Raw genomic sequence first — 27,234 nt, 5'->3', positions numbered from 1 at the left:
CATGATTAGAATTAGTTATAAAAGTCCGACACGACTGTTTCGACTTAGCGTAAAGATGGTGATTTGCACTGAACAGTAAACAACATTATTCAATCAATCAACCCAGACATAATTATATAATATATGTAACTATTTGATATTTCACACAACGCTATGATTTCCTCAATTCAAAAATGTATCAAAATAAACCTTCATGTGCAAACTGTAAAGGTTAATGGGATCCAAGTTTTAGACGTTTACTTAAATATCGGTTTCTTAGACATTTCTATCCGTTGGAAAGACAAATTTTCAAACGTAACCTTTTTCGTTTAAAAAAGATAACCACATATGCATGCAGAATGTTTTTGAGATTTGGAGTATCATCTTTACTAAAAGTATGCTTTTAATTTGATAAGCAATTATTTGGAAATATTTCATTTTTTTATTCTCCAGATCAAAGTGAAGATTGGTCAAGAAAATATCCTACTATAGTCAGTTAGTGCATGCTTATCTGATTGTGCTGTTGCGTATATAAAATAAGAAAAAATGAAAACTTATGTAAGATAGAGACAGACCTTAAAAACAGCTTGACAAATGAATCTATTGATCCCAATGTTATCATCTGTGCGTTCTTTCTTACAGACACTTTGGTTATCTAAAGTACTACACTGAACATATGTCTATTTAATATAGTTCAACTTTGCCGTAGCTCTAGATTTTAATCGCGTAGATTAATAATATGCTAGAATTTTTGTTTATTTTAACCTTAGGGAACACATTAACTATAAGAGGAAAATAACGAAAACATAGAACCGCAATTGACGACAACATACATAGAAACTGACTATTAAAGCAACTGGCATATTCCTGACTTGTTACACGACATTTAAAGAAAAAAGAATTACATGTGAGATGAACCTGCTTTTTTTGGCAAACCAAAACTCCCGTTTATATGGCATTGATAGAGAAATACACTAGGAAAATTTGTCACCATGAATCACCGAGGCTCGTTTACTGTGTACCATTCAACGAATTCACTCTCCAAAAGACATACAACACATATAGCTAATATGGCTGACTATCCAAACAAGGCCCATGTTACAATTACATTTGCAAGAGCATCCAATATTTTGATAACGAAAATAACTATTCAGATGTATGCTTAACTTCTCCAGATCAAATGGATATTGGTCAAAAAAGAATAGCACATTAGTTGTGTTGCATATAGAAAATAAGATAAATGAATAACATTTTTTTTTGTTTGCACTTCGGTTTTCCTGTTGTTCCTTTCTTTTCTTCTTATAGTTGATGTATTTCACTCGGTTTCGATTAGTAAGCCGGATTTGTTTTTTTCTCAATCGATGTATGACTTTTGAGCACCAGTATACAACTGTTTGCACCTAGTTAAACTTTTACACCCATATTACGTAAGCCCGATTATATAATCGTATGTTCATACTAATCTGGTGCAGAGAAACTTGTGAAGGTTACAAATAATAATCAATTAAGGAATGACTGTAATATTTTTTCTGTCTAATCGAAATAACATAAAAAATGTGGTGCACACTGTTAAATAACCAGCTACGCGCGTTATTCAGTGTGCACCAAATTTTTTATGTTATTTCTTCATAGACAGAAAAAATATTACAGTCATTCCTTAATTGATTAAATTGTACGGCGTCCTTAAATAAAGAATCTGTACATGAAAGTTTCTGAAGATACATGTATATTTTGTTCATCTATGTTGATTATTGTTGCTTCATTTAAATCTTATTGGCAGACACAAATATTAATTCATTTGCATGTTATCAAATTATCCATTCGAAGATTCATAAACCATGTAAATAACGTGTTACACTACAATTGAACAAGATGGGGACATGAATGTTCTTCAGTCTTTATTTGTAACCTTCATTTGTACATTTATTATTCCTTTTCGATTGATATTTTTCAACATTGGTAACCCATTGCTGCCCTAATTTTTTCTGACGTTTTTTTTTTAAAGTATGGTTACTTTATATGTTAAATTACTAAAGATACATGTATAATAAAAGACAGTATTTCTTTTTCTTTCCTTTATTTTCTCTAATGTAAAATTATATCGGCAGACAAAAATAGTTGATTTGCTTTTTATCATTTATATAACTATTTCGAAAATTAAACAAACTAAGTAATTTACATGTATATGGAACGCCACAGCTGTCTTATGTGGAACTCTGATATTACTTTATGTTGTTATATTATTACTTAATGATATTTTGTCTTTACTTAATATGGTTTTGACACTACGTAATGATGTTTTAATATAACTCAATATGGAATAGTTATAACTTAATGATATTTCGATATTACACGATATGGTTTCATATTGACTTAATATAGTTTTGTCATTAGTCAATATGGTTTTGTCATTACTCGATGTGGTTTCACCGTTATTTAATATGGTTGTGTCATTAGTCAATGTGGTTTTAACATTTCTTGATGTATATGTGACTCAACGTAATGTAGTTGTTTCATTACATGATGTGGTTTTGTTATTTCGTAATGATGATTTGTCTATTCTTTATATGGTTTTATCATTACGTAATAATGTTTCAAAATTTGACGATTTTACACTACTTTCATTATTTGATGTGGTCTTGTCATTCTTTGATGTGGTCCTGTCATTCTTTGATGTGGTTATCCCATTACTTGATGAGGTAAAACCACGTGATCTGTTCTATTTTTAGATAGATTTTCATGTTGTATGTGCCTTGAATGCGTGTGGCCACCCATATAATTAGTGTTTAAATTAAAGTTCGGGTTACTGTTTGAGTTTAGAAATCAAGTCATGCTTAGAATTAAAGTTCTAGTTAGCATTGAGGTTCGAGTTTGACTTCGAGTTTGAGTCACATTTAAAGGCAGAGTTCAAGTTACAACTTTGAATTTGAGTCACTTCTTGAGGTAGAGTTTGAGTAAGATTCAAATTTAAGTCTCATTTAGATTAATTAAGATTTCGAGTTGAAATTCGAGCTATTTGATTTATCTTTTTGAATTCGTAATTAAATTTTCTATCGCGGAACAAGGGCTTTTGTTCGGGCTTCCGAAAAGAGGCTCCGGGATATGCGTACTAAATAAACAATGTTGCAGTATACAAAACTCAACACAGGAAATGGAATAAAGTTAGATATGGTGTGATTGCCAATGAGACAACTATCCAGCAGAGTTTAAATGCAGTGGATGTAAGAAATCATATATAGGTATCCGTACAGCCTTCAACACTCCGTGTAGTCAGCTACAAAAGGCCACAATGCACTATGTGGAAAAAAAGATCGGACATTTTAAGATACAAAAAGTTGAACACAACACGTTTAATAATTCTATGCGTCCAAAGCGTTTTTCTGGATTTACCTTCATCAGGAATGCTCAAAGCCAAACATTTGAAATCCTAAGATGTATAAGTACCGAAACCGTTGAAGAGCTATATGACAAAAATACTTAAAATAAATAGCCAAATTCATCTAAAGTCAACTTTGCCTGAGGGAGTTGAAACCTTAGTTTCTTAATAATTTCAAAATTCATAAACGGACAATTTTAGTTAAGTTTGTTAAATCATGTCAGTACCAAAGTGCTGACCTCCGAGCTGATGATACCCTCGGGGACTGATAGTCCACTAGCAGAGGTATCGACCAAAAAGCCTGTTGATACATTATAGAAAATGACAAATGTTTCATTAAGAAAACTGGTAAACTTTCTGTTTAAAAGGAAAGCTACAGCCAACTTTCATACTTGTTTCATTCAGTATAGTGGTGTCGAGAAAAGATGACTAAATGCTATACTCACTGAATCTGGGAATATGTACGTAGTGACAGCCTTCTCCTTTCAGGGTGCATATCATAATTTATTATAGGAATAACAAAAGAATTGAAGAAATGTCAAGTACTGCACAAGTTCTTTTATAATTGATATAAAAATGAAAAATGTTTCATGATTGACAATAATGTGATTATGTTAGCAATAAACGGTCATGGTACGGTATGGTCCGCAACGATCAGATAAACTTATACCATTTAGTCAGCTATAATAGACCTATATATATGTGTGTGTGAAACGTTGTTAACGAGAAACTGACGGCTTAATCGTTAACGCTACAATGTATGGAAATCAGATATGACAGACATTAACCATCAACACTCACTGAGAATGAAAATGAACATGACCTTCTGCTGTTGTCTGTTCTATGGTCGGGTTGTTGTCTCTTTGACACATTCCTCATTTCCATTCTCAATTTTATACAGAATGTGGCGGTCGGGGTTAAGCATGTTTGTAAGCGTTCAACTCCCCCTTTAGCATTTACCAGTCATGTAACAGCACAACATTAGAAAGAACTGTATTTATCACTTGCAAATGACTTAAAGCAATAGATCGATACGAAACCCACAAATAAGTAATTATCAGAAAAGATTTCATATATGTGTATATGTTTATATGTTTGTTCGCAGTTTTTTTGAAAGCTAGGTCAGAAACAATTACAAATAGTACATATATCATGTTCTCCCAGACTTTTGCCGTTGATTAAGGAAATTATCGTTTTGAAATTTCCTCGGAGATCAGTTTTTTTGTCATTGCTATCTTAATGGTAATACACTATTTTTATCAGGTATTGTACTCTTTCCCACTTATAAAGTATCTACTGGCTCAAACTTTTGCGGGTTCATCAGTCAGCATGACAAAATAAAATCACAAAAAACTAAACTGCGAGGAAAATTCAAAACGGAAAGTTTCTAACCAAATGGCAAAATCAAAAGCTCAAACACATGAAACGAATGGATAACAACATGAACAACTGTCCTGTTCCTGACTTGGTACAGGCATTTTTTTCATGTAGAAAATGGTGGATTGAACCTGGTTTTATAGCTAGTTACATACATGTGTGACAGTAGATAGAAATCGACATAGGACATTTCACCCCATGAAATTATGAAAATAATAACAACATTTTTGGTATAAAATCTATACTAGTTAAGCAAACAATATTTCTAATTTTCTATTTTAAAAAATAAAAAATAAATTTTACTTCTATAAATAACAAATATATGAATATATAATTCTAACAAAACAAATGACATAATTTTCAATTTTTATATAATCCTAATAGTCAATTATGTGGATGTATAACATGTTTGTCATAGACCATGCTGTTGTTTCGTAACGTGTGTTCTGTATTTTCCTGAATGCATTGTTGACCGAAATTTATCAGACAAATCTTTTTTACACATTTGTTCAATAAACCTATGATACAAAAATATCAATCAAAATATATTTAATTGGTATAAACACGAACAATAATATGATGCAGTGCTGAAGCGATTCGTAAATAAAAAATAAATCAACTTCGGACATTGTCGGATAGGTCGATGAAATGAATTCGGAAATTCACTGAATTATATGTACAAAGGTTCGACGATTTACCTGAACTTAGACAGAAGTTTATGAAACATAATCTTTAAAATGTAAACAGAAAAAATTGAGAAAATATTTGATGACTGGCTAAAAAGACGTAAAAAAATGAGTTGATTTGGCAGGGGACTACGTTGAGAACAGTTAAAATATTGACGTCGTCGAACGTCGGAACGTCAGAAATATTTGTGTGAGTGCTCCGGGTGAGAGTTTCTTAAGATTCTAAAATTGATGAAAATGCGATTATTCAAGCAGGTACTAAAATTTAAATTTGTACACTTAATCAGTAAATCATGAAATTAGTTATATACTTGTTTTATATATTACGGACGGGTGAATAATATTTTATTGAGATAGTCCTCAAACTTTACGGACAACCCTCGTATATCAAATATATGTCGAAAAACATGAACTTATTCGAAAAACTGAGCCGACTTGGCCTCATAACTACACCAAATGTAGTTTTATTACTTTTTAACAAAACCTTTTCGAAAATATCGATGTAATGTAAACTTACAATTGTTTTAAACACTCAGTGGAAATAAAACAGTGTGCATATCTTTAAAAATAAGTTAAAACGAAAATAGTAAAGCCAAATATCTATAGTTTTACCATTTGAAGTAGTGTTTAAAATTTTAAGTTAATGCCAAATAAACACTGTGGAGACTTTAAAAAAGAAACAAAAGTTAATATTTTGTCGAGTTGCATTTTGAATGTCAAAATATATTTGTCTTTTTCTTTCAATTTTATGAAAAAGCTACGACTAGGCAAAAAGTAATATCAAGGTAATGGCTTACAAAAGAAATCAGTGATAGCCTGCAGTTATGTAGGTCGTTTAAAGTCGTAAAATAAACAACTCATTTAAATGAGCTTCTTTTTATTTGCACATGAACATAACAGCAAGTTATATAGTACATGTTAAACATACTAAAATATATAGGTTGAAGTTATATACTGAGGATTCATTATTATTCATGGGATACCGATGTTCGTGGTTTTCGTCGAAACATATGAACCACGAATATAAATGTTCAACGAATCACAAATTTGCTATCAGGTCGTATATAGACTTTGACCCAACCACGAAAATACACGTTTTTTTTTTAATCCACGAAAATAAATGAATCCACAGTAACATATTTAATAGACACGGCTCCTCTTTCTTGATTTGTCATTCAATTAATACAATAATAAAATAATAAAATATTACAACACTGAAAAAATGCATAAATTTTTGTGTTCTTTTTTTATCAATAATTTTCACAATTTAACTATAACAATCTACAATGAAAATTAGTCAATAGTGTTATCAAATAACCTGCGTATACAAAAATGTTTATTACTAGACGTGATATTCAAAAAGACTCTGCATATCTCAACCCTTTTTCTATACCCTAGTTACTTCCCTTTAATGAAATCCTACATATCAGCCTTTGAAATCAATTTTAAGTTTCTCTCTATAGAAAGTATCAAAATCAGACAACTGTTTGTTTGAAGATTGTAAATTGTAGAGTATTTAAGAACAAAACAAGACTGTTTTCCTCTATGATTTCAGCTCCAAATGGAAAAAACATATTCTGTAATATTATTTTCAGTGGAATTGTATATGTTCCTAACGGAATGAATGGTAACATTTTTTTCTCAAACAGAAACAGATATTATGACATTTGTTTATAACAAAGATTCTCGTGGAACTTTTTTTAGACGGAACAAATATACGTTGCCAATGTAAGAAAGGCGGAATATTCCAGAGGGACATTAAAACTCCTAGATCGAAATTAAACTGACAACGCCATGTTTCAAAAAGAAAAATACAAACAGAAGAGGTACGCAAGACACAACATATAAAACTTAAGACTAAGCAACACAAACCCCACCAAAAACGTGGGGGAATATCAGGTGTTCCGAAAGGGTGGGCAGATCCGTGTCCATATCTTGCACCCGTCATATAAACTGTTCCTTAGTATTACTGTTGACCGGGATGAAGTTTGTACACTACAATCCTAGTAACATGAACTACTATCATGATAACAAGGTGTTTAGAATCAGCTGTGAACTTCATCTGTTGGACATCAGAGGGGATCTTCAGTTGTACGACGTCTATTCCAGTAGTGATATTCCAAAATATCAGCAAATTATTAAGACACCTGGAAGCAACCCATTTACTGTCTGGTGATATGGTAATGGTGACCACCTGCAAAACAAATAGTGCACTTCTTTTATATTATGAAATTATTCATTCTTAGATGAGTGAGATATGTTCTGATTTAAATAAAAGATATCTTTCCAGTCTTTGTGGTCATTAAAATGAAAAAAAGGTTGTAATACAACATATTCAACAACAAATATCAACACAAATTGGTATCCACAAAAATCCTGAATCTACATGTCATAGAAAAATATTACTAGCAACACTTTCTGTTATACATTTTAAATATTTTTAAACAGATTGAATAATTTCTGAATATACAATGCATTGAGTATAATATATATATGAATCAAATCATTGAAACTTTACCTACATTAAAGTTGACTTTACCAGATAACTAAATCTAACAACAAACACAAAAATGATTATGTCATTCAAAATGGAAAACAATAAATCTTGCTCTTGTTACATTGATATCAGTTGACACAAAAAAAAGTTTTAAATAATCTTACCGAAGCTTTGTGTATTGTCTTTGGTTCTTTTCTCCCCACTGGGAAGCCAGTGTTGGCATCCCACACAATCATATAACCATCTGCATATCCTATAGCTACATACTGTCCATCGTTACTTTGTTCCATTGCTAGACATGATGTTCTCAAGTGGTCTGGTCGATGCATAAACATGATAAATCCTAGGTTTTCTCCTCTTGTTACTCTTTGACTACAGTTGCCAGTACTAATATCCCAAAACATAACCTTGTCACCAGTTGTGACCATCATGACATTTCCTTGATAGGGGCAGACAACTTCTCCTAGATGTGGAATTTTCGTGAGAACTCGAATACATGGCATTAGTTCTCCTGTTGCTTGCAATTTGTCTATAGCATAAAACCTGTGTTTATGAGACTGTGGTAAAAATCCTCCACTTTGCCTAAGACATAAGGTTCGGATATGAGCATATTCTTTTTCAAAAATTGTAACTCTAAGGATAAGATAGCGTTCTGATTTATTTATAGACAGATCTATACTTTCACAAGTCAGCTGCTGCTTCAACGGAATGGTTTTAGACTTTAGACTAACGAGATCTATTACTTCAATAAATTGATTGATTTCGTCAGTTATCAGGATACATAATGTCTTATGATCATCTCCCAGGCAGAAACTTAGAACGGGTCTAGCTCGTAATCCTTCTTTCTCAGATCCTTCTTCGAAATTAAACACTTTTAATGTTTGGGCTTGATTGTCGAAAACAATACAAATTGAATTAACTGCTGCTGATACTTTATGGCCAGTGATTCCAATGTAAATCTTCTTTTTAAGCTGACAACTATCCATTGACCAGATTCTCAAATTGTTGTCGTCTGATGAAGTTATGATGCAGTGTCCTTTGAGGTCAACGTCAAAACTAATGATATCCTGATGTCCCAGCTCTTCATAACCTTCTCCCTTGACATCTGTTCTTGATGATTGATTACCATCAGAATTTAGTAATGTTCTTAGCACCCAAACTTTTGCCGATTTTCTTTTGCTCACTGTAACAACTTGATCTTCAAGTATTGCCACTTTTACGATCTCATTATTTTCTGCCTTGAAATCCTCAAAGTGTTTTCCTGTCTGTGCTTCGTACATAATTAACTGTCCTTGGTTGTCACCTATGACGATTAAATCATATTTCCAGCTCACTCCAAAGCTTGTTACATAATTATCTATGTTTAACTCTTGGACAACCTCTCCATTAGAAATGTCGTACACAGCTACGTAGCCTTGTTCCAGCCAAATGGCAGCCAGTGCATGGTATTGTGCTACAGATAGCTGCATTACTTTAGAAGACCATTTCTTTGTGATAGAAATCCTGACCTCATCTAGGTTAACAACTGTCAAAGTATCATCTGATTCTCTATTACCAGTTCCTACAAGCAGGTTCTCATTAAAACCAACTGCAGCAAGACCTCTGGTAAAAGTATGATTTGTTTTCACAATTTTTCCATATTCTGCAGCACCAACAACATGGATTCTAACAACACCCTCTTGTTCATATTCATTTTCACTTGCAACAGTCTTAATAGTGAAAATAATCTTTAAATTGTCACTACTTGTAGTAATAATGTTAGAAACATCAATTGCTTGTTCTCTCAATGTGACGAAGTCAACTTTCTGGAAGCTGTTTGTATCCATTATTAGAACATCTCCATTGCTAAATAAAATGGTCAAATGTAAGAAATCGGTACTTAGACAACTCATTGTAGGGTACATCTCTTTTCCTAGATCTTCAAAAATGTCGGAAAACTTCTTCATGTTTGTAACGTGATTGTTTAAATGGAAAATCTGAAAGCTGTCTCTGCCTATGTTTATTATTCTTTTCGCGGAATGATCCAATATGGGTGGCATTACTGGCTTGAATCCCTTGTCATGGCTTAATTGGTTGACATCATTACTAATTGAATCAAAAACTAGGTACCCTTTTTGATCGACATCTGCCTCTTTCGCATGTGTCATCAAAACTGATTCTGAACCACTTGAAATGATATCATCAACATCATCATAAATCTTCAAAAGAGCTGACGAAGCATCTTTACTCGGTGCCAGATATGGAAATACTGGTAAAAGTAATGGAGACTTACTAGCATATACTGTATCCTTAGCTTGCTGTAGTAATTCCTTTAGATATTTCTGGCTCTCCTTTACATGTAAATGCGACAGCAGATTGATTGAAAGGTTTGTTTCGCTGTTATTTCCAGTTTTTGAGACAAGGAAGAATTTTCTCAAGAGGGCCACCTCTTTATCGTTTGTTTTGTCTATATATTCTGTCATGTCGTCCACCAGGGTTGATAATGGTAATGATTGTATTCTCACTGTGAGAAACTTCAAATTACAAAAGCATTTTGACTTGGCAATTGAAGGATCTATCTGATCCCCTGCACGGGTAATGTGATGTGGAACAGCTATCAGTTTTCTTTGATTCTTCACAACAAGAGGTTGTTTAATGACTTGTCTATCTGCTTTCTTCACTGTTTTTCCTCGTCTGTGAAGTGTTATGTCCCTTTTTATACCATCATTGGCAATAAAATATTGTGCCAATACCTTATGTAATTTGTTGCCTGCACTGCCAGTTGCATATCTTTTATGAGCTGTCTCAGTGAACTGCCTATGATACCAATTCAATGTTGTTTTACCAAATAATCGTCTCTCAACAATATATTCTTTAAGATCATATCTTATCCTTGCTAAAAGTACTGGTGGCATTTGTACAATGCCATCGACTGGGGGATCATGATAGCGATATATATCATCTAATACTTCATCATCACAGGATAACACGTCATCCCATTCAAGATCAGAAATTCCATATTCGGCAACAGTAATGTAACCGAGAGCATGGCTTATTAGAACTTGCCCAAATTTCTTTTCCATGTTTTCAAACAGCAGGTTTATGGCTCCTTGTACGGAATCTTTCAAAGTTAGAGCAATAATTGGTGTGTATGAGTTCCAGTTAACAGCCTCATTGAGGATTAGCTTGAGGAATAATGGACCTGGACATTTTCTGAACGCACTGACAAGTTTCTTTTTTTGAATTTGTGTGACAGCTCTGTCCTTTTTAGCTAGATATTTGTCAATAATTTCAAAGCATGTTTTATCTGGTAAAGATGGAACTTCTACAAAATTGGTGGTATCTGGAAACAGTTTCTTTAATGTGTCCAAAATTCCATGTTCTCTAGGTAGTGTTGATACAATCATCCTCAAGTTTAGTGGGAGCTCTGTAGGCAGCCAACTTAACAAGTAAGAATCATCTTTTGCTGAAAGCTGATCTAGAGAGTCCAGAAGAATAACTATTGGCTTTTTCACCTTCGCTGATACACGACGTAAGAGTCTTGGCATGTATTCGACTAATTTTTTCATATTGTTGTACCCTACTGGCTCCATCCTTAGTTTTGCACAGTCAGCAAGTTGTCCACAAACTCCATATAGTACATCATATATATTCAAGCTATAAGGAGATGTGCCTAAAAATCTAATAATTCCAATGTGAGGCTCCTTTTCATACCACTCTGGGAGATTCTGCAAAATTTTGGACATAACAGATGTTTTTCCAGCACCTGACGGAGCATATAAAATAAGTGGCCTTCTGGACATGTCTTTGAGAATATATTTTTTTGCTTGTTGTAAAACATCATCTCTACCACAGAAAATTTCGCATTTAAGTTTACAAAAGTGCTGATGGTGAAGAACTTCTTGATAGTCTGTGTAATATTCTGTTCTTATCAGATCTTTTTGGTCTTCTCTGGCTTTATCAATAAGTTCACAAATATCCTCGATAAGATCAGCACAAAGATTCTTGATAAAATCACGTTGCTCCACATGTTTTTCAGGATGAATTCCACCATTATGCCATTTAACTGGATACTGATGGATTCGGCCAGATTTCTTCAAAGCAGATGGAATTTGTTTTCTTATTTTCTCTCTAAGACACCTTGCCTCTTCATCAAGTACCATCTAAAAGAAGAGTTTTCAGATATAGTACAATGTGTTCATGACATATTGAAAAATGTGTTTACGTCTTTATGAATATTATTTGTATATTTTCATGACATGGTGCATTTGCTGATACTCATTCAGGTTAAAAGCTAGGCACATTTTATTTGTCTTTGCAAATTTTAATATCTGATGAAAAAAGAAAATACGCTAAACTTGAAATTGATACTAAAGTATATAAAATTGATAATGGAAATGGGGAATAATTCTAGAGACAACAACCCGACCAAAAAGCAGAATAAGCCCAAGGCCAACATGTATGTTGTTTACATTTGTAAATCTGTCAAACTTGTCCATTACCCAAAACGTGTCTATTTTGCCCAAACGTGTCCTCAAAATCCCAATTCCCCCGAACGTGTGCTCAAAATCCCAATCCCCCCGAACGTGTACGATATTATTTCAACAAATGTGGTCAACAATTGTTGATCGATAAAAATTTGTCTACTTTTTAAAAAATACAACAACGTCTCAGAACTTTTAGCGCTAATATGTTGTCAGCGACGTCAATAACATTTACGACAATTCCGGGGATCCATAATAAAAGACACGATTGTACATGTCGGGTTTCGATTGGATTCTAAAAACAAATAACAGTTGCTATCAAAAGACATGAATGATGGCACTATTACGGTATTATTACCGGAAATGAAAAGAGTAACGGAGTTGAAAGAGTATACGTGTAAGCATTAGTTTATTTAATGCTGGTTGTTTATATTTCACTGGCAAAACTTTCATGCATATTTTCAGCAAACATACAAATTGCAATTGATTGGTTTTGTATACAAAGCTAATTTTGTGTTATATACTCCGTTGATTTTTAATTACATGCACGAATTATTTTTTATCAGCTCTTTAAAGTATGTATTGGTATTAACTTTTTTAACAATAGGAATAAATTTGTATTTACCAGTATAAGCATCTTTAAGGTTGGTGACAACCTTACAATTTATAATCGTTCATTACTTACTATCGCTAATGAAATAAATGATTTGTGAAAGATGTATTAATCGACTTACTGAAAATAATGGATTGATTTATTTTTGGTTACTTAACATTTAGTGGCAAATATTTCATGCAAATTCAGGACGAGAAATAAAAATAAAACAACAGATACATGTAGGACTATAATAAAGACACTCCTCTTATAGTCGCCGTCACGTGAAATTGGTACCATGTTTTCTGGCTGAAAATTTTTAAACTAACAACCGCATTTATTCAAACTAACGTTTTTCCATAATTTGCGAAATTAAATATCATTCCAAAAATCAATCCAAGTTTATTTTGTATGGTGGTTCCGACATTGTTATAAACGGAAGTGTTGTCGTGGAGTCCCACGTGCTGTCTATAATCTCCAGTCTCTCTGAATTTTTCATAATCTTTATTGTTTTAATGCAAAAAGCGTGGGAAATTGTATCACATCAATTAAAAGGATATTACCGGAGAGTAACGAATGTTATGTAAATAAGGGATCCCGATAGAAACCAGCATGGCGGTTTCACAAGGTAAATAATCTTGAAGGTCAGGATTATGCAGTGCAAACACAATAAAAGATAGGACAGAAGTGGATATTTGGAAAGGCTTTTTCTTCCGCTAATGGAAAAACATCATCTCGAACGAATACGGCTGATTTAAAAAATAAATTCGACAAAAATCACGGTGCCAATTTCACGTGACAACGAATATACACGAGAATTAGGGTTTTATGTCCCACATATCACCGGACGTGGCTGCGAACCTTTACACTTTTACGCCCGATGGATGGCAGAGTTTCACTGTCAATCGAAAGAAGGTCTAATTGACCAAATTCTTTTCTCGAGTCACACTTCGGTGAAGGATGATAGACACGTGTGGGGGAATGGGTACGTACGGGTGTTCTTAAGAAAATAGATACGATGCTGCGCCCTTTAGAACGTAGACAAGTTTTGCAATTCAGAGACGTCGAAAAGACATGTTTGAATGTATGGGACACGCTTTGGGGATGAACACGTTTCTGAGAGTTATATATATGACAGATATCTGATTTGTCTATGCATTTATTAAATGATATAAGCAAATAAGCCCCAATACGGATAAATCAGCATGTGCAATACTAAAAACGTTCCACTGTCGATATAAATCAAGATTTAATATTGCTCTTCGAACAGGGCCAATACGGAAAAAAACAGGGCCAATACAGAAAAAAGCGGGAAAAAAGCCGTATTAACCCTAGGGCTAATACAGGACGTTCACTTCCGGTTTTCAATTTTCTTACGCCATTACTTAACTCTGGAAGTATCGTTATGCATAAAAACATTGGTATAATATTTTTTAAATTAAAGTCATAAAATAAACAGGTTAAATGATGTGCAATGTTTTGTAATGTCTTAAAGTTTTGAAACGGAAAAAACAGGGCCAATACAGAAAAAAGCGGGAAAAAAGCTGTATTGGCCCATGGGCTAATACGGGACGTTCACTTCCGGTTTTTAATTCTCTTATAATCATTTAATAAAAGTGTTATGAACTGGCTGTTTCTGCATTGGCACTGGTATAGATTCTCGGTCAGCTGTATTGGCCCTCGACCCTACGGGTCTCGAAGCCAATACAGCAAACCTTGAATCTATACCAGTGCCAATACAGAAACAGCCAGTTAATAACACTATAGTATTACCTTTGTTGCATAAGGAACAAGAATATAAATGTTATATGGAGAAATAGTATAAGTCATTTGTTATTTATAATAAACAGTCTTAATTTTATTCATGACGTTATTAAAATATTACTTGCAACAGTTTTTAATTTAAGTTTTGTCATTAGGTAAAAGGATGGTTACAAATTTTCAACTCCAGTGGCTTGTAGATCTATTCATTTTCTGTTTTGACTATATACATGAAGTGTCCAATATCTTTTTATTGTCACTTCCTGTGTAGTCTCACGGTAGTGTATTTGCCTCAAGTGTTGGAGGTCGAGAGTTTGATTTAAAATTGGTATTTGCCATTTCTCCGATGAGCATGAGCATTAAGGAGTATGAGCAAAGACTGATCTACTAGGAGTAAGAATCATTTGTCCGGATAACTAGATATGTCTTCCTGTGGACTGTTACCTTGTTCACTAGCACGTTCAAAATTTGGCTATGCATGTTGGTCTAGTACAAAGCAGGGTTAATATTCATATTACATTAACATTTTATCGTCCTGAATATGCAAATCAATATGCCACTTGACGTTAAGCAGCCATCCATCACCATTATCATCATCTTTATTATCACCTTTTATCCTACAAAAGTATTGTCAAGTGTTTCAATAGTATAAGTACCTTTCCATCTTTCATTGTAGTGTCAACGTATTTTTTAATTATGTCATCTGTGATATCCAAGCCATGTAAGTCTCTCTGATAGATACTGGTATGAAGATTGGGTTCTTTGGCAGTCAAAATACCTTTAGTGACTTCAATCTCAGTAACTTTAAAACAAATTGTATTAAATTAATAACTAAAATACACAGAACCCCGAGTCACATCTGCAACTGCTGAGTCTCTTTATCATTAAACAGAGTAAAATATAGAATGTCTGACAAAAGCATGATTTAAAGAAGGTTTGGGTTGTAACAGACTAGAATTCCATGCAAAACTTCGCAATGGACATCATTATTACTGCTGAGTAAGGTTGAAACCTTTCGTTTCTGGTTCCATTACATTTATGAAATATGTATTAATGGAGATGCAATGTCCACTTAAATTCAACAGCAATAATAACATAGAACACATAATATAGCGGTCTCTATAAGGTCTTCATCTAATTATAGACATATGTCTATACTGTATGTAAACGTTTTATTTTTCGGTGTTTAGTTGTAATATCACCAAATCATAGTACGTCACATCCGGTAGCATACGAAAACAGGTCGCAAAAAAAAAACATTCCCTTGAATTTGACAGTTGTAAGTTATTAATCCTACATTTCATTGCAGTAAAATATTTCTGGGTCATGAACATATATCTTCGGTATCTCAAAACACCATAACTTTTTTATTTAGGGTTTCTATAGAATATTTTGGAAACTTGAGTTTACAAGGTTATTAATGCTGGTACACAGATTAAGATAGGGGGAAATTTGATTGGTTAACTTACAGTAATGGTTATTTTCTTATATGCAATGAAATGTTATGTGAATATTTTTCTATAGTTCTGGACAGGATAAAACGAGACTCATGCGAGATATTTCTTTTTTGAAACAACGATTTATTTTGTACGATTATTTGAAAGTGCAAATTAAATTAAGACGTATAAGGGAACATCAATATAGGTACATGTATGACAAAAACGTTACATTATATGTAATGTTTAAAGATTCTGAATAGGACAATGAAGGTAATTTCTATATCCGATAAGTATAAGTGTAAAAGCGTTTGTTGAGGCTCTTCCATGAACCTCCCTTTTTTTGTTTGTAAAGAAGCAAACGGCTGGCACTGTGATGTTTCAGAGAAAGGAGTTTGAACAGCCAGCATTAACAGTTGTATATGTCAATTTCGAAATGCAATACATTACATGTACAATCATAATAAATGAATTGGTAACATCATGTGCACCTTTTAAGAGTTTGAAAGTGTTTTAAAGCTAAGGACATATATTAAGTGCATTATAATTTGATTAAATTCATTATTCTGAGAAAGTCAAAATACGCATGTGCAAACAAATTGTATTGGATTAAGAGCATGGGTTTGTTCACAAAGCGAAAGAATTTTGTCATATTATAATTTATAGTTAAGTTAGAAAATGTTTATGTCGTCCTGTTACATTCCTATTAAGCCTTCAAGAAAATAAAAATTGAAAAGGGCTATGCCAAATGTATTTTAAGCAGCACGTCGAGTGACACCTAGGGAGCAGGATCTGCTTAACCTTCCGGAGCACCGGAGATCACCCTCATTTTTTGGTCTGGATCGTGTTGCTTAGTCTTTAGTTTTCTATCTTGTGTCCTCTGTACTATTATTTGTCTGTTTGTCTAATTATTGTTAGCCATGGCGTTGTCAGTTTATTTTCGATCTATGAGTGGGACTGTCCCTCTGGCATCGTTCGTCCTTTTTTAAAATTGCTTTTTATTAAGTAGTCTTTTATCTTTATATATTTACATATAAAGGACATGGAGAGGAGTACTTTTAAAAGGCATAACATATATAATAATTTAAATGCCTCCAGTTCTCCCCACTCAATCACATATTGATCAGTCCTCAAAACATTCTAGAGACTACATTTTGGTATGAATGCATGGTATTTCTATGTTCTGAAATAATTAAGTTGACTTTATTGAAACCTTAATTGAAGTTTGTTTTTCATTTTGTTTTTCTAAAAAGAATTCCAACCTGAATATAAGTATGTGTGAAGTTTGTCCTCGCTGAGTTGTTTAGCTTCACAGGCTAGTGTTGCTGCTTTCCTTAACACTGTCTGTAGAGATGTAGAGGTTTCCGACCAACCCGTGTTATCTTTAGCTCTTTGTTCATCACATCCACCAGAGTGATCTCCAAAGTGTTTAAACTGTGATCTGATTGGCTGAAAGAATTGATATTAAAACAGTTACAATGTTATGGCAGAGTAAGAACAAACAAACTGTGATATGATTGGCTGAAAGAGTTACAATTCAAAACATTTTCAAGGTTATGGCAGATTTAGAAGAAATAGTACATATCGAGTCACTCGCTGTCTTTTTTTGTTTGTCTTTAAATGGCTTTAAAGAGAAAAACTTGAATATCAGGTTTCTTGTTGCTGTGCATGTTTTTCTTCTATCTAACATTCAAAAAGAACATTAACACTTGACCCCAATAAATGGTATTTGATTTATCTTACATATAAATATGAAAATATATTTTTATGTATATAAATATATATTTATAGTCATTATTACACCAATAGACCTTTTTTGTCAATTTCAGAAAAATAAAATGAAGTTGACTAGATAAGTTCAAATCAAAATTATCCACATCTGTTCATAAAGTATAGCATCACTTTATATCAGTACTACGGTTCAGGACAAAGGTTACCAGCTCCAGCCACATTTGAAACTGTAACGTGAATCTGTTTAAAAGCTGAAGATACTGATGAATACATTTAAAAGCAAATACCTGTAAAATGTACAGTGGTGGTATAGCATTTTCATCTAATAAATACCAAATATCCAATAGTTTGGTATCAGATAAAGAGTTTTTCTCGGCTAGTTTCTTTATGGTATCAAATTCATCCTTATCAATTTCTATTGGGATTGGTCTAAATCCATATCTGTCACCTGATAGAAACTAAAATATAAAATAAAAAAACGTACATACAATGAAATTCAAAGTTCAAATGCATTTTACATGTAGTATAGTATATAATAGTGATATTAATGAAAGCAAGTTGATAAAGACCCATTCCGTTTCTATATATAAGTGAACAGATAAATTGTTGAGCTTAGTCAAATTTTTTCATCCTTTTTTTATCTAAACAATATCTAAATCAAATGTTTACAAAGAAAGTGGAAGACAAAGTTCATGATTATCTGTCTATTACATTAAAAGTCAGATTTGCATATAATTTCTTGCATTTCAAGAGCTTTTTATTCAGTTTCTTACTCCAGTTATACAACTGACCTGGATCATATCTTAAGCATATCTATGATTTCAAAAAAGAGCTACCACCCGTCTCCTGGTATCATAAATACGAAAGTCACAATTCCAGTTGCAAAAATTTAGAATGATCTACTGTAAACCAACTTACATTCACAAGCGATTTTTTTGGCGAATAGAAAAATATCGCGAATATGTACGAAAGTCACAATTCCAGTTGCAAAAATTTAGAAATGATATTATATAATACTGTAAACCAACTTACATTCACAAGCGATTTTTTTTGGCGAATAGAAAAATATCGCGAATATCTAGTAAATAATAGAATCGCGAAATGGACGTAAAATGGCTGAATGCGAAATAATGTATTCGCGAAAATAAGTTAGTTTACAGTATATTTTTGTTCATAACGTGTTGATAAAATGCAGTTATTGAGTAGGTAGTTGCTTTAATTGTTAGTTTTTGTTATTGTTGAAATGGTCAGTCATTATCTCCCTTTTTCTCATTATTCAGTATATATCATAAAATAAATACTGCTTTAATATAACAAAGGGAATTTGTAAATAAAATATTCACCACTAGTGAAATGTGGTTTTAAACATCAAATAGTAAAGGTCCAAGCTCATTCATTGCAAACAAGAACGAAAAATCTTAAAGGCAATACAACCACCAATATTCAATTAATTTGAGTATCTACCATCCTCAAACCCGATAAATTTTGGAAGAGATTTTAGTACATTAAAGTAAATACATTTTGAAACTTTAGTAGTAAAGTTTTGATTGAATGTCTTTCAACTTACAATAAAATTAGGTCCTAAAGAGAGATTCTGACAATTTTCAACCTCTAGCAAACAAATTTTGTCCACACTATGGTCATTTTTACTATCTTCTGTTACACCCCAGCGCATATCTACAATCTGAAAGTCAAGGTCATATTTTGCACAATACTCCTCTAGGATTGGATTGACCTCTCTGACGATGGCATTTCTTTCAGCTCTCATATCTGAATTATAAACATAATAAATAAAATTTAAATCAAAAGAAAAGGATTTGTAAAATCTGAACAGAGCCAGTCTCCTTCCTTTAAGTTTGCTTTGTATTTATATAATTTAAAGAGAAATTCAATAAAAAATGTGATCTATAATTCATAACTTAAATGTGCTTTGTGATTTCAGAGATGACCAATTATTTCACTCTGGCAGCTATTTCTTACATCTGATAGAAAACCATCTCCATAGATACCCCACAAACAGTATGCATTCACCCGCTTATGGCAGACTCAAAAGAAGTTTTAAAAAGTTATTGCGATTTTGTTTTTGAATCTTTGGGATGTCATGCTTCCCGTCCAAGATTTTGTAGTGCAAAATCATTCGATTAATACTCTAATTAGTTCTAACATTAAAAATCTAAAATTAAGACGGCTATCACTTAAAAAAAACATTCTTAATAACTTCTGGCTGCCAGGCAAAAATAAGCTTATAGATATTATATATATAGAAAAGAAGATGTGTGGTATGATTGCCAATGAGACACCTCTCCACAAGAGACCAAAATGACACAGAAATTAACAACTATAGGTCACCGTAATATTGGTTATGGGAGATGAAAGATTCGACAAATAATTCATCTATTACTATCACCTCTTTACATGGGCTACAATAACAATAACAATAAATAATGTGATAAATACCAGAAAAAGTAGAGCTCATAAATATTCTAACTGTAGAGTGAGGTAAATTAGGTAAATCATCCAAGCATCCTTCCAATAGCCTCTCAAACTTAGCTTCAGCTTTCTTTGTCTGTTCTTCCGTTATTTTACCTACCAAAAAAATCATTTTATTTATATTAACAAATAGATTCCATCACTGCAACAATTCTTCTACGGTATTTCTCGACTCGACACAGTTAAATTGTAATATCTATAAAAAGTGGATAGAAATCCAATTAAGATTATTGACGAAAGTTTCTCTGCATGAAGTGTATTTTGGGCAAACGAAAAAGTAAATATAAAAATCTTCAATGAATGCTTTCGTTCGTGTTAGATGCATGATTGTTTTTTCAGAAGTTGTTATTTGCTTTGAACTAGCTGTCAGTAACTGCAAGTATTTTTGGATCTTTACCCTATGTCTTTCACTGCGGATGCTTAATTACCAGTCAACGTCCACTATGCGTTTTTGTTAGATGCCTTTCTTTATGTATTTCTCTGATGAGCAAAGCCTTTTTGGACTGATATTTTTGCATTAAATTAAGGATGTTAGCTACTCTGATAAAAAATAACAAACTTTTTAAAAGACTATTATGAATTGATAGGATATAAATAATGAAACTAACAAAGTCGAAAAAAATGGAGGGTCCGTGTGCTCGTTTTAGAGATATAAGACATTGAAAATTTGGCGGGAAATTATTCTCTCTAGATTTTTCATATATTTAACATTGGCACCTTATTTGTTTCTAACACTATGAAAAAATAACAAGAATTTTATAAAATTTTGAAATATGGCTTTTTAAACTTTATGTGATAAAATTATAAAAAGAAAATTAGGGGTTAATGGGCAAAATTTTTTAATGACTATACATGGATAAAACCTGAGGATTCCGAAAATCTGTCAAAAAGTCAAAAAATGGAGGAGCAAACATCCTTACGTTTCTCGTTTGATTGTTTACATTTCGGGTCCTTTCCTAGCTGACTATGCAGTATGGGCTATGCTCATTGCGATAGGGTGACCTAGTCGTCTCTAGTGGAGAGTTGTCTCATGGTCAATCATACTAAATATTAATATATATGATCAATGTAATTTGACTGCAACTAATAGCACATTTACAGTACAATTGTCTGTTTATTATGAAATACGTTTCATTTCGAAATAATGTATCTACAACACAATGCTGTCAGAAATATAAAGGAACTAACTTTCTTCTCGACTTATTGTCCGCTGTATATTTCTGCAAGAGATAAATATTCAATCTTTATTTTGCTAAAATTAAACACAATTCAATATACAGGGTAAATACAACATGTACAGGAAGTCATATCAATGTTCTAGCTAGTTGAATAAATGTGAGGGAAATTACCTGTATGTGCATGCTATGTACAGATTATCGGGATTTCTACACATTGATATCGTAAAATATCAGTCGCGAGCCACCATGTGAACCTGTTTGGCGAATGAGCGGAGCGAACAAGCAAAAATACTTCACATTGTGTCATTCGGCTGATATTTGACGATATCTGTACGTATATTTAAAATATTTTATAAGACTTTTAAAGATGACTTATAATTATACATGTAAAGATTTATAAAAAGAAAAATGGGAGTCAATGAGTTAAACATTTTAAGGCTTTCGAATGGATAAAACCAGAGGATTCTGAAAATCTAACAAAAATTCCAAAACATGGCATGTGAACTTCCCTAATTTAAAATTAAGGATCAGATCTTTAACATCCTGCATGCCAGGTCAACACCCTATCAGGATGAGACACAACTCGGCGCAATATTTAGACAATTTCGATTGATATTTCATAGTGTGTCTTTTAATGTTGTCATGTTACACTTCTGTCTCAGGTTAGAGTGAAAGATTACGCCAGTTAAAACGTTTAAGCCCGGTGCATGTGTATGCACATGTTTTGAATAAAGAGCCAGGTGTTCAGTTGAAGTCGTTTGAAGGTTTGGTTCATAGGGGTTTCCTTTTTTTTTTTTATTAGACTGGTTTTTTTTTCTGTTTGAATTATTTCACTTGTTAATACAGCGTGCTATTCGGTTTTTTCTGTTTAGTTTATTTCACACTAGTCATTTTGGGGTCCTTTATGGCTTTCTGTTCGGTTTGAGCCAATATTCTGTGTTGAAGGCCGTATTTTTACCTATATTTGTAAACGTTTTAAACATTGCTACTTGGATGAAGAGCTGTCTCATTGGCAGTCATACCACATCTTCTTATTAATAAGGATATAAAGTGCGTACACAAGCTTTCAGAAAGACGGGAATAGGAAAACTAGGTTGATTTATTGTTTTTTGCTTTACGTCCAGTGACAAATATTTCATGCATATCATGGACGAGAACAAATTGAAAAAATGACATAGGTCAACTTAATTCTAGTCACACTTTGGTAAAGATAACAGCGAAAGAAAAGAAAATCGGTGATCCTTGAATAAACATGAATGGAATAATAATATGTAATGGGAGAAAGTTGTATCAGACATACTTTGTAACAGGTTTTGCCACTTTCGATTTTGATGACTGTGATTTCTTGACCATTAAACTTTCATCAACTAAGGATGAGATTCGTGTTATACCTATGACAAACAAAAACACAATAACATACACATTAGAATTTTTTAAGTGCAGATTGAATACCGTATAGCTGGTTATTTTCGCGGAGTGTAAATTTTCGCTTATTTTCGCGGGTAGAACAAAATCGCCAAAATAAATTCCGCCAAATTCAAAATGTATATGCTAAGGTATTGATAAAAGTTTTGAATCCGCCAAAATAATAACCGCCAAAATATTTCGCATACCTTATTCAATGAAAATCGCGAAATTTTACACCCGCGAAAATAACCCGCTATACGGTAGTATGAAAATATATATATGATATCTTATTATTGTTATCTACTGATAAAAAAAAACAACTCATAAATAAATGAAGTAAAACCTATTTGTATAGACCATGTAGACAGAAAAGGTCATTTAATTACCTTTTTGGATTTTGTAACACCTGTGCCTTTATGTATAGCTTCAATTTTGAAGGGGAAAAACACGAGCAACATAATTCACACTTTATTAGTATCTAATGTATCTTGCATACAATCATCATTCGTAATTTTTAATCATTTTTAAATCCAGTTATTATAGTACAGGAAGATAATCTAATTTGAACCTTGGTAATGAATAAGTTGCAATAGAATGGAATTAGATGAGACTGTCATACAAGTGAGAGGTTAAGCTAGCTATAAAACCAGGTTTATTCCACTATTTTCTACATAAGAAAATGTCTGTACCAAGTCAGGAATATGACAGTTGTTATCTATTCGTTTGATCTGTTTGAGCTTTTAATTTTGCCATTTTATTTGGAACTTACCGTTTTGAATTTTCCTTTGAGTTTAGTATTTTTGTGATTGTACTTTTTACAAATAAAACATGATGGTCTTCAAATATATATTCTAGATACTGACGTTGTTTTCCATTATAATAACGTGTTCAAGCTCCCCTTTTTGTCCTTGTACATTTTAACCTATAACTGTTAATCTAGTGTTGATTATTTTTTTAATGTGGATCGATACTTATAATATTTTCACTATATGTTAGCTATAACACTAGATTAAATTCCCCAATTCCCACATAAGAAAATGCCTGTACCAAGTCAGGAATATGAAAGTTGTTTTCCATTCGTTAGATGTATTTGAGCGTTTGATTGTGTCATTTCAGAAATGGACTTTCCGTTTTGATTTTTTCTTGGAGTTCTGTAATTTAGTTATTTTACTTTTTGCTAGTCCAAATTACAATATATCGTATAGGTTTTATAGGTCGAATGGTGATCAGTAGTTGTTCACATTTTAGTCCTTTTGGTGTTTATGAATAATTATCTCATTGGCAGTCATACTGTATTTTTTTATTTGCATGTTTTTTTTTCATAAAAATTCAAAATGGGTCGAAACATCATTGTAATTTCTCAACCATAACACCTCACAAACACGAAACATTATCTCAAAACAGCATTAATGCGTGCAGCAGAGACAAACATCGTTGATGTGTGACAACTTTTTATTTGAGCAATGTTTGTATAAAATTATTACATTGGTTGCAATCAATTACATTGATTTCCCAGTGAAATAAAAAACCGATATTTTCACATGTGAAATAAACGTTGTTATTTCACTCCTCTGACGTCATACAACAATAGGCGTTGTCAAGACGTCGATAACGTCGGATCAAAACAAATTGTGAATGCGTAGAAAAAGATATAGTTCCTTACATTTTCTACTTTAATTTCATAAAAAAAAAGCCATTTGCGAATGTAATAAAAAGAATAACTAGTCAAAGAATTCAAATATCGAAAAATATTCAACTCGTGACCAAACAACACTGATAATTTAAAACTCATACGCTGCGCGTATTCGTGTTGTTAATGTCTTGTTCGGTCACTCGTTGAATATTTTTCTCAATTTGAATTCTTCGATTAGTTATTCTATAAATACAAACAATGTAACAAAGGGAGGTTATAGCATAACAGATAGGGGCTGATATCCTCTTTTTAATTAGCAATATAGACAAGTTAATTTTAGTACATTCATAAAACAACTATTTATCTACAAGTAGATATTTATCAAACTATAGAGATAAAAGTTAGTGTTTTTTTTCTTAAATACCTTCAGTTTCATGAACTATCAAAAATCTATATTCATTAACATTAAACTTCATACCGGGCTTTTTGTTAGACACTGATGACCTGTCGCTTCTAGCAGACCCAGATGGCCTGTCGCTGCTAGCAGACACAGGTGGCCTGTCGCTTCTAGCAGACCCAGATGGCCTGTCGCTTTTAGCAGACACAGATGGCCTGTCGCTTCTAGCAGACACAGATGACCTGTCGCTTCTAGCAGACCCAGACGACCTGTCGCTTCTAGCAGACACAGATGATCTGTCGCTTCTAGCAGACACAGATGTCCTGTCGCTTCTCGGAGAATTCGTAGCCATCACGAAAGAATTTTAACCCATTACTCTGGAAAAGAAGAAAACACAAAGAATTTCATAAAAATTATCTATAAACAGATCATTCCGTCTTCGGGATTTTTGAGAAAAAGTTGCTAGCATTGATCCTATCAAATTCACTTTCGATTTTTCACTGAACTTAAAAATGACTTTTTTTATACTGTTGAAAATATTAATGATTTTTGTACCTTTCCAACAGAAAGATTCAGTATATCAAAGTTTTAAGCACATATTGCATGATTTGGCTCTATGAAATTCCTTTTCTGAGTCCTGAGGGATTTTGTAGGAAATAAAGAATAAAATCGCACATAATTAAAATGGGAGTAAGCTTTATTGTATGAGTTGCTGCTCTTCAAGGAAGATATCAAATCAAGAATTATAAGTGGGTAAGTTGAATTTATACTTTGAAAAAACAGATGCTACCAAACGGTGGTTGACCATCTTTCACAGATGACGATGGATACATTTGTATATTCCAATTTTTATAACCCCATTTCTCCTTTTTTTCTCTAATTATGATCTACCAAATTAGATTTATCACCAGGTTTGTACTTACTTACAACAGGTACCTCTAATGGAGCAGGATCTGATTACCCTGCTTTCACAGCACCTGAGATCACCTTTATTTGTTCATGTCAATGATACTGATGAGTGCTGTCTAAAATTCTAGTCAGTTTTTAGTAAAAGGCTTTTGCATATCTGGGATATAATAGAAAATTGGATAGATAAGTACACCTTTTCCGAACTCCAATGACTTTAATAAATGTCTTTCACCATTGAATAGAAGGCATAGATCACACTAAACTAACTAACTTGATTAAACAAAGTAGGTGACCAGACACAAGTTTTTTTCTTCTTTCCTTTTCGATATTCAAAAAGTCCAAAGTGAATATATTTTTTTCACCAAAAACAATTTTCCAATTTTTTTTTCATGTGTAGAAAAACAATTAACTGTTAAATTGGCAATCATGACATTTTTAAACAGTGTTTTTTTTATATCTAGCTTAAAAAAAGGATCTGTTTTTTTTAAATTCATGTCTTTTGTACTTGGGGTTTTCAATTCCACCCTGGAAAATGCAACTAACTCACTGTAACAATAGTACATTTACATGCATACAAACATAACTATATGTACTAAAAGACCACATTTTGTAATCTGTCAACAAATCAAAATATCATTTTTTTTTTTTTTTTTTTTTTTTTTATCTTGGTATCACTTTATCCAACAACATGTCATGGGATATCAATCGTAAGGACTCACTGCTAAAGCAAATATTATTTTTTTTTTAAGGGAGAAACAAAAAGTTTGGATATGAAATCTATGTTCGTACGATCAAACCTATAATTAATTATCTTCAGTGTGGGGTCTCTACACCCACAAACAAAAAATAACATTGAAAAAAGTACAAAGTAGGGCATCTAGCACGGGCCGTCACCATAACACAACGTACTAAATGTCCCTTAAATGATTGATCATCTTAAATGAAAGATACTTCAAAATCGGAGAAACAATCAATGGAGTAAAATTAAAAACCAATTGTTCAGAGAACAATTGAAGGTCTTTCCATCAAAACAATGTATTTTGATATGAAAAGTTGTGAAACTAAGTTTAAAATGTCATTTCAATCGTCAAATGATAGCTCCTAGTAAGCTGATTCCCAAAATATATTGTTTCCATACATTTTTTTTAAAATAAGGGAGATAATTTGTTACTTCCGGTTTGAAAAATGTAACTTCCGATTATATTTGAATATTTACTTGACACTGATTACAAAAATATCTGGTTCTATATACTTTTATATTAAAAAGTACAAAAAAATAGCTATTTCCGGTTTACAAAAGGTCACTTCCGGTTGTTTTTTAC

The 27,234-nt window shown here is 32.6% G+C and overlaps 1 protein-coding gene across 1 annotated transcript; it reads right to left on the bottom strand.

The window, feature by feature from the left end:
- Nucleotides 1-6,649: 6,649 nt before the first annotated feature.
- Nucleotides 6,650-25,374, bottom strand: LOC139500084 (uncharacterized). Its single transcript, XM_071288823.1, has 10 exons — nucleotides 25,085-25,374; nucleotides 22,867-22,957; nucleotides 21,577-21,608; nucleotides 20,356-20,484; nucleotides 19,466-19,668; nucleotides 18,186-18,356; nucleotides 17,430-17,616; nucleotides 15,388-15,533; nucleotides 8,080-12,057; nucleotides 6,650-7,612 (listed from the first exon to the last, which is right to left on the bottom strand). Exons 1-10 carry the CDS (start codon nucleotides 25,353-25,355, stop codon nucleotides 7,385-7,387), a joined length of 5,436 nt encoding a protein of 1,811 aa, XP_071144924.1. The 5' UTR covers nucleotides 25,356-25,374; the 3' UTR covers nucleotides 6,650-7,384.
- Nucleotides 25,375-27,234: the final 1,860 nt, after the last annotated feature.

This window comes from Mytilus edulis, chromosome 13 (assembly GCF_963676685.1).
Source record: "Mytilus edulis chromosome 13, xbMytEdul2.2, whole genome shotgun sequence".
Classification (NCBI taxonomy): Eukaryota; Metazoa; Mollusca; class Bivalvia; order Mytilida; family Mytilidae; genus Mytilus; species Mytilus edulis.
This window is presented reverse-complemented; position numbering and strand designations above follow the sequence as displayed.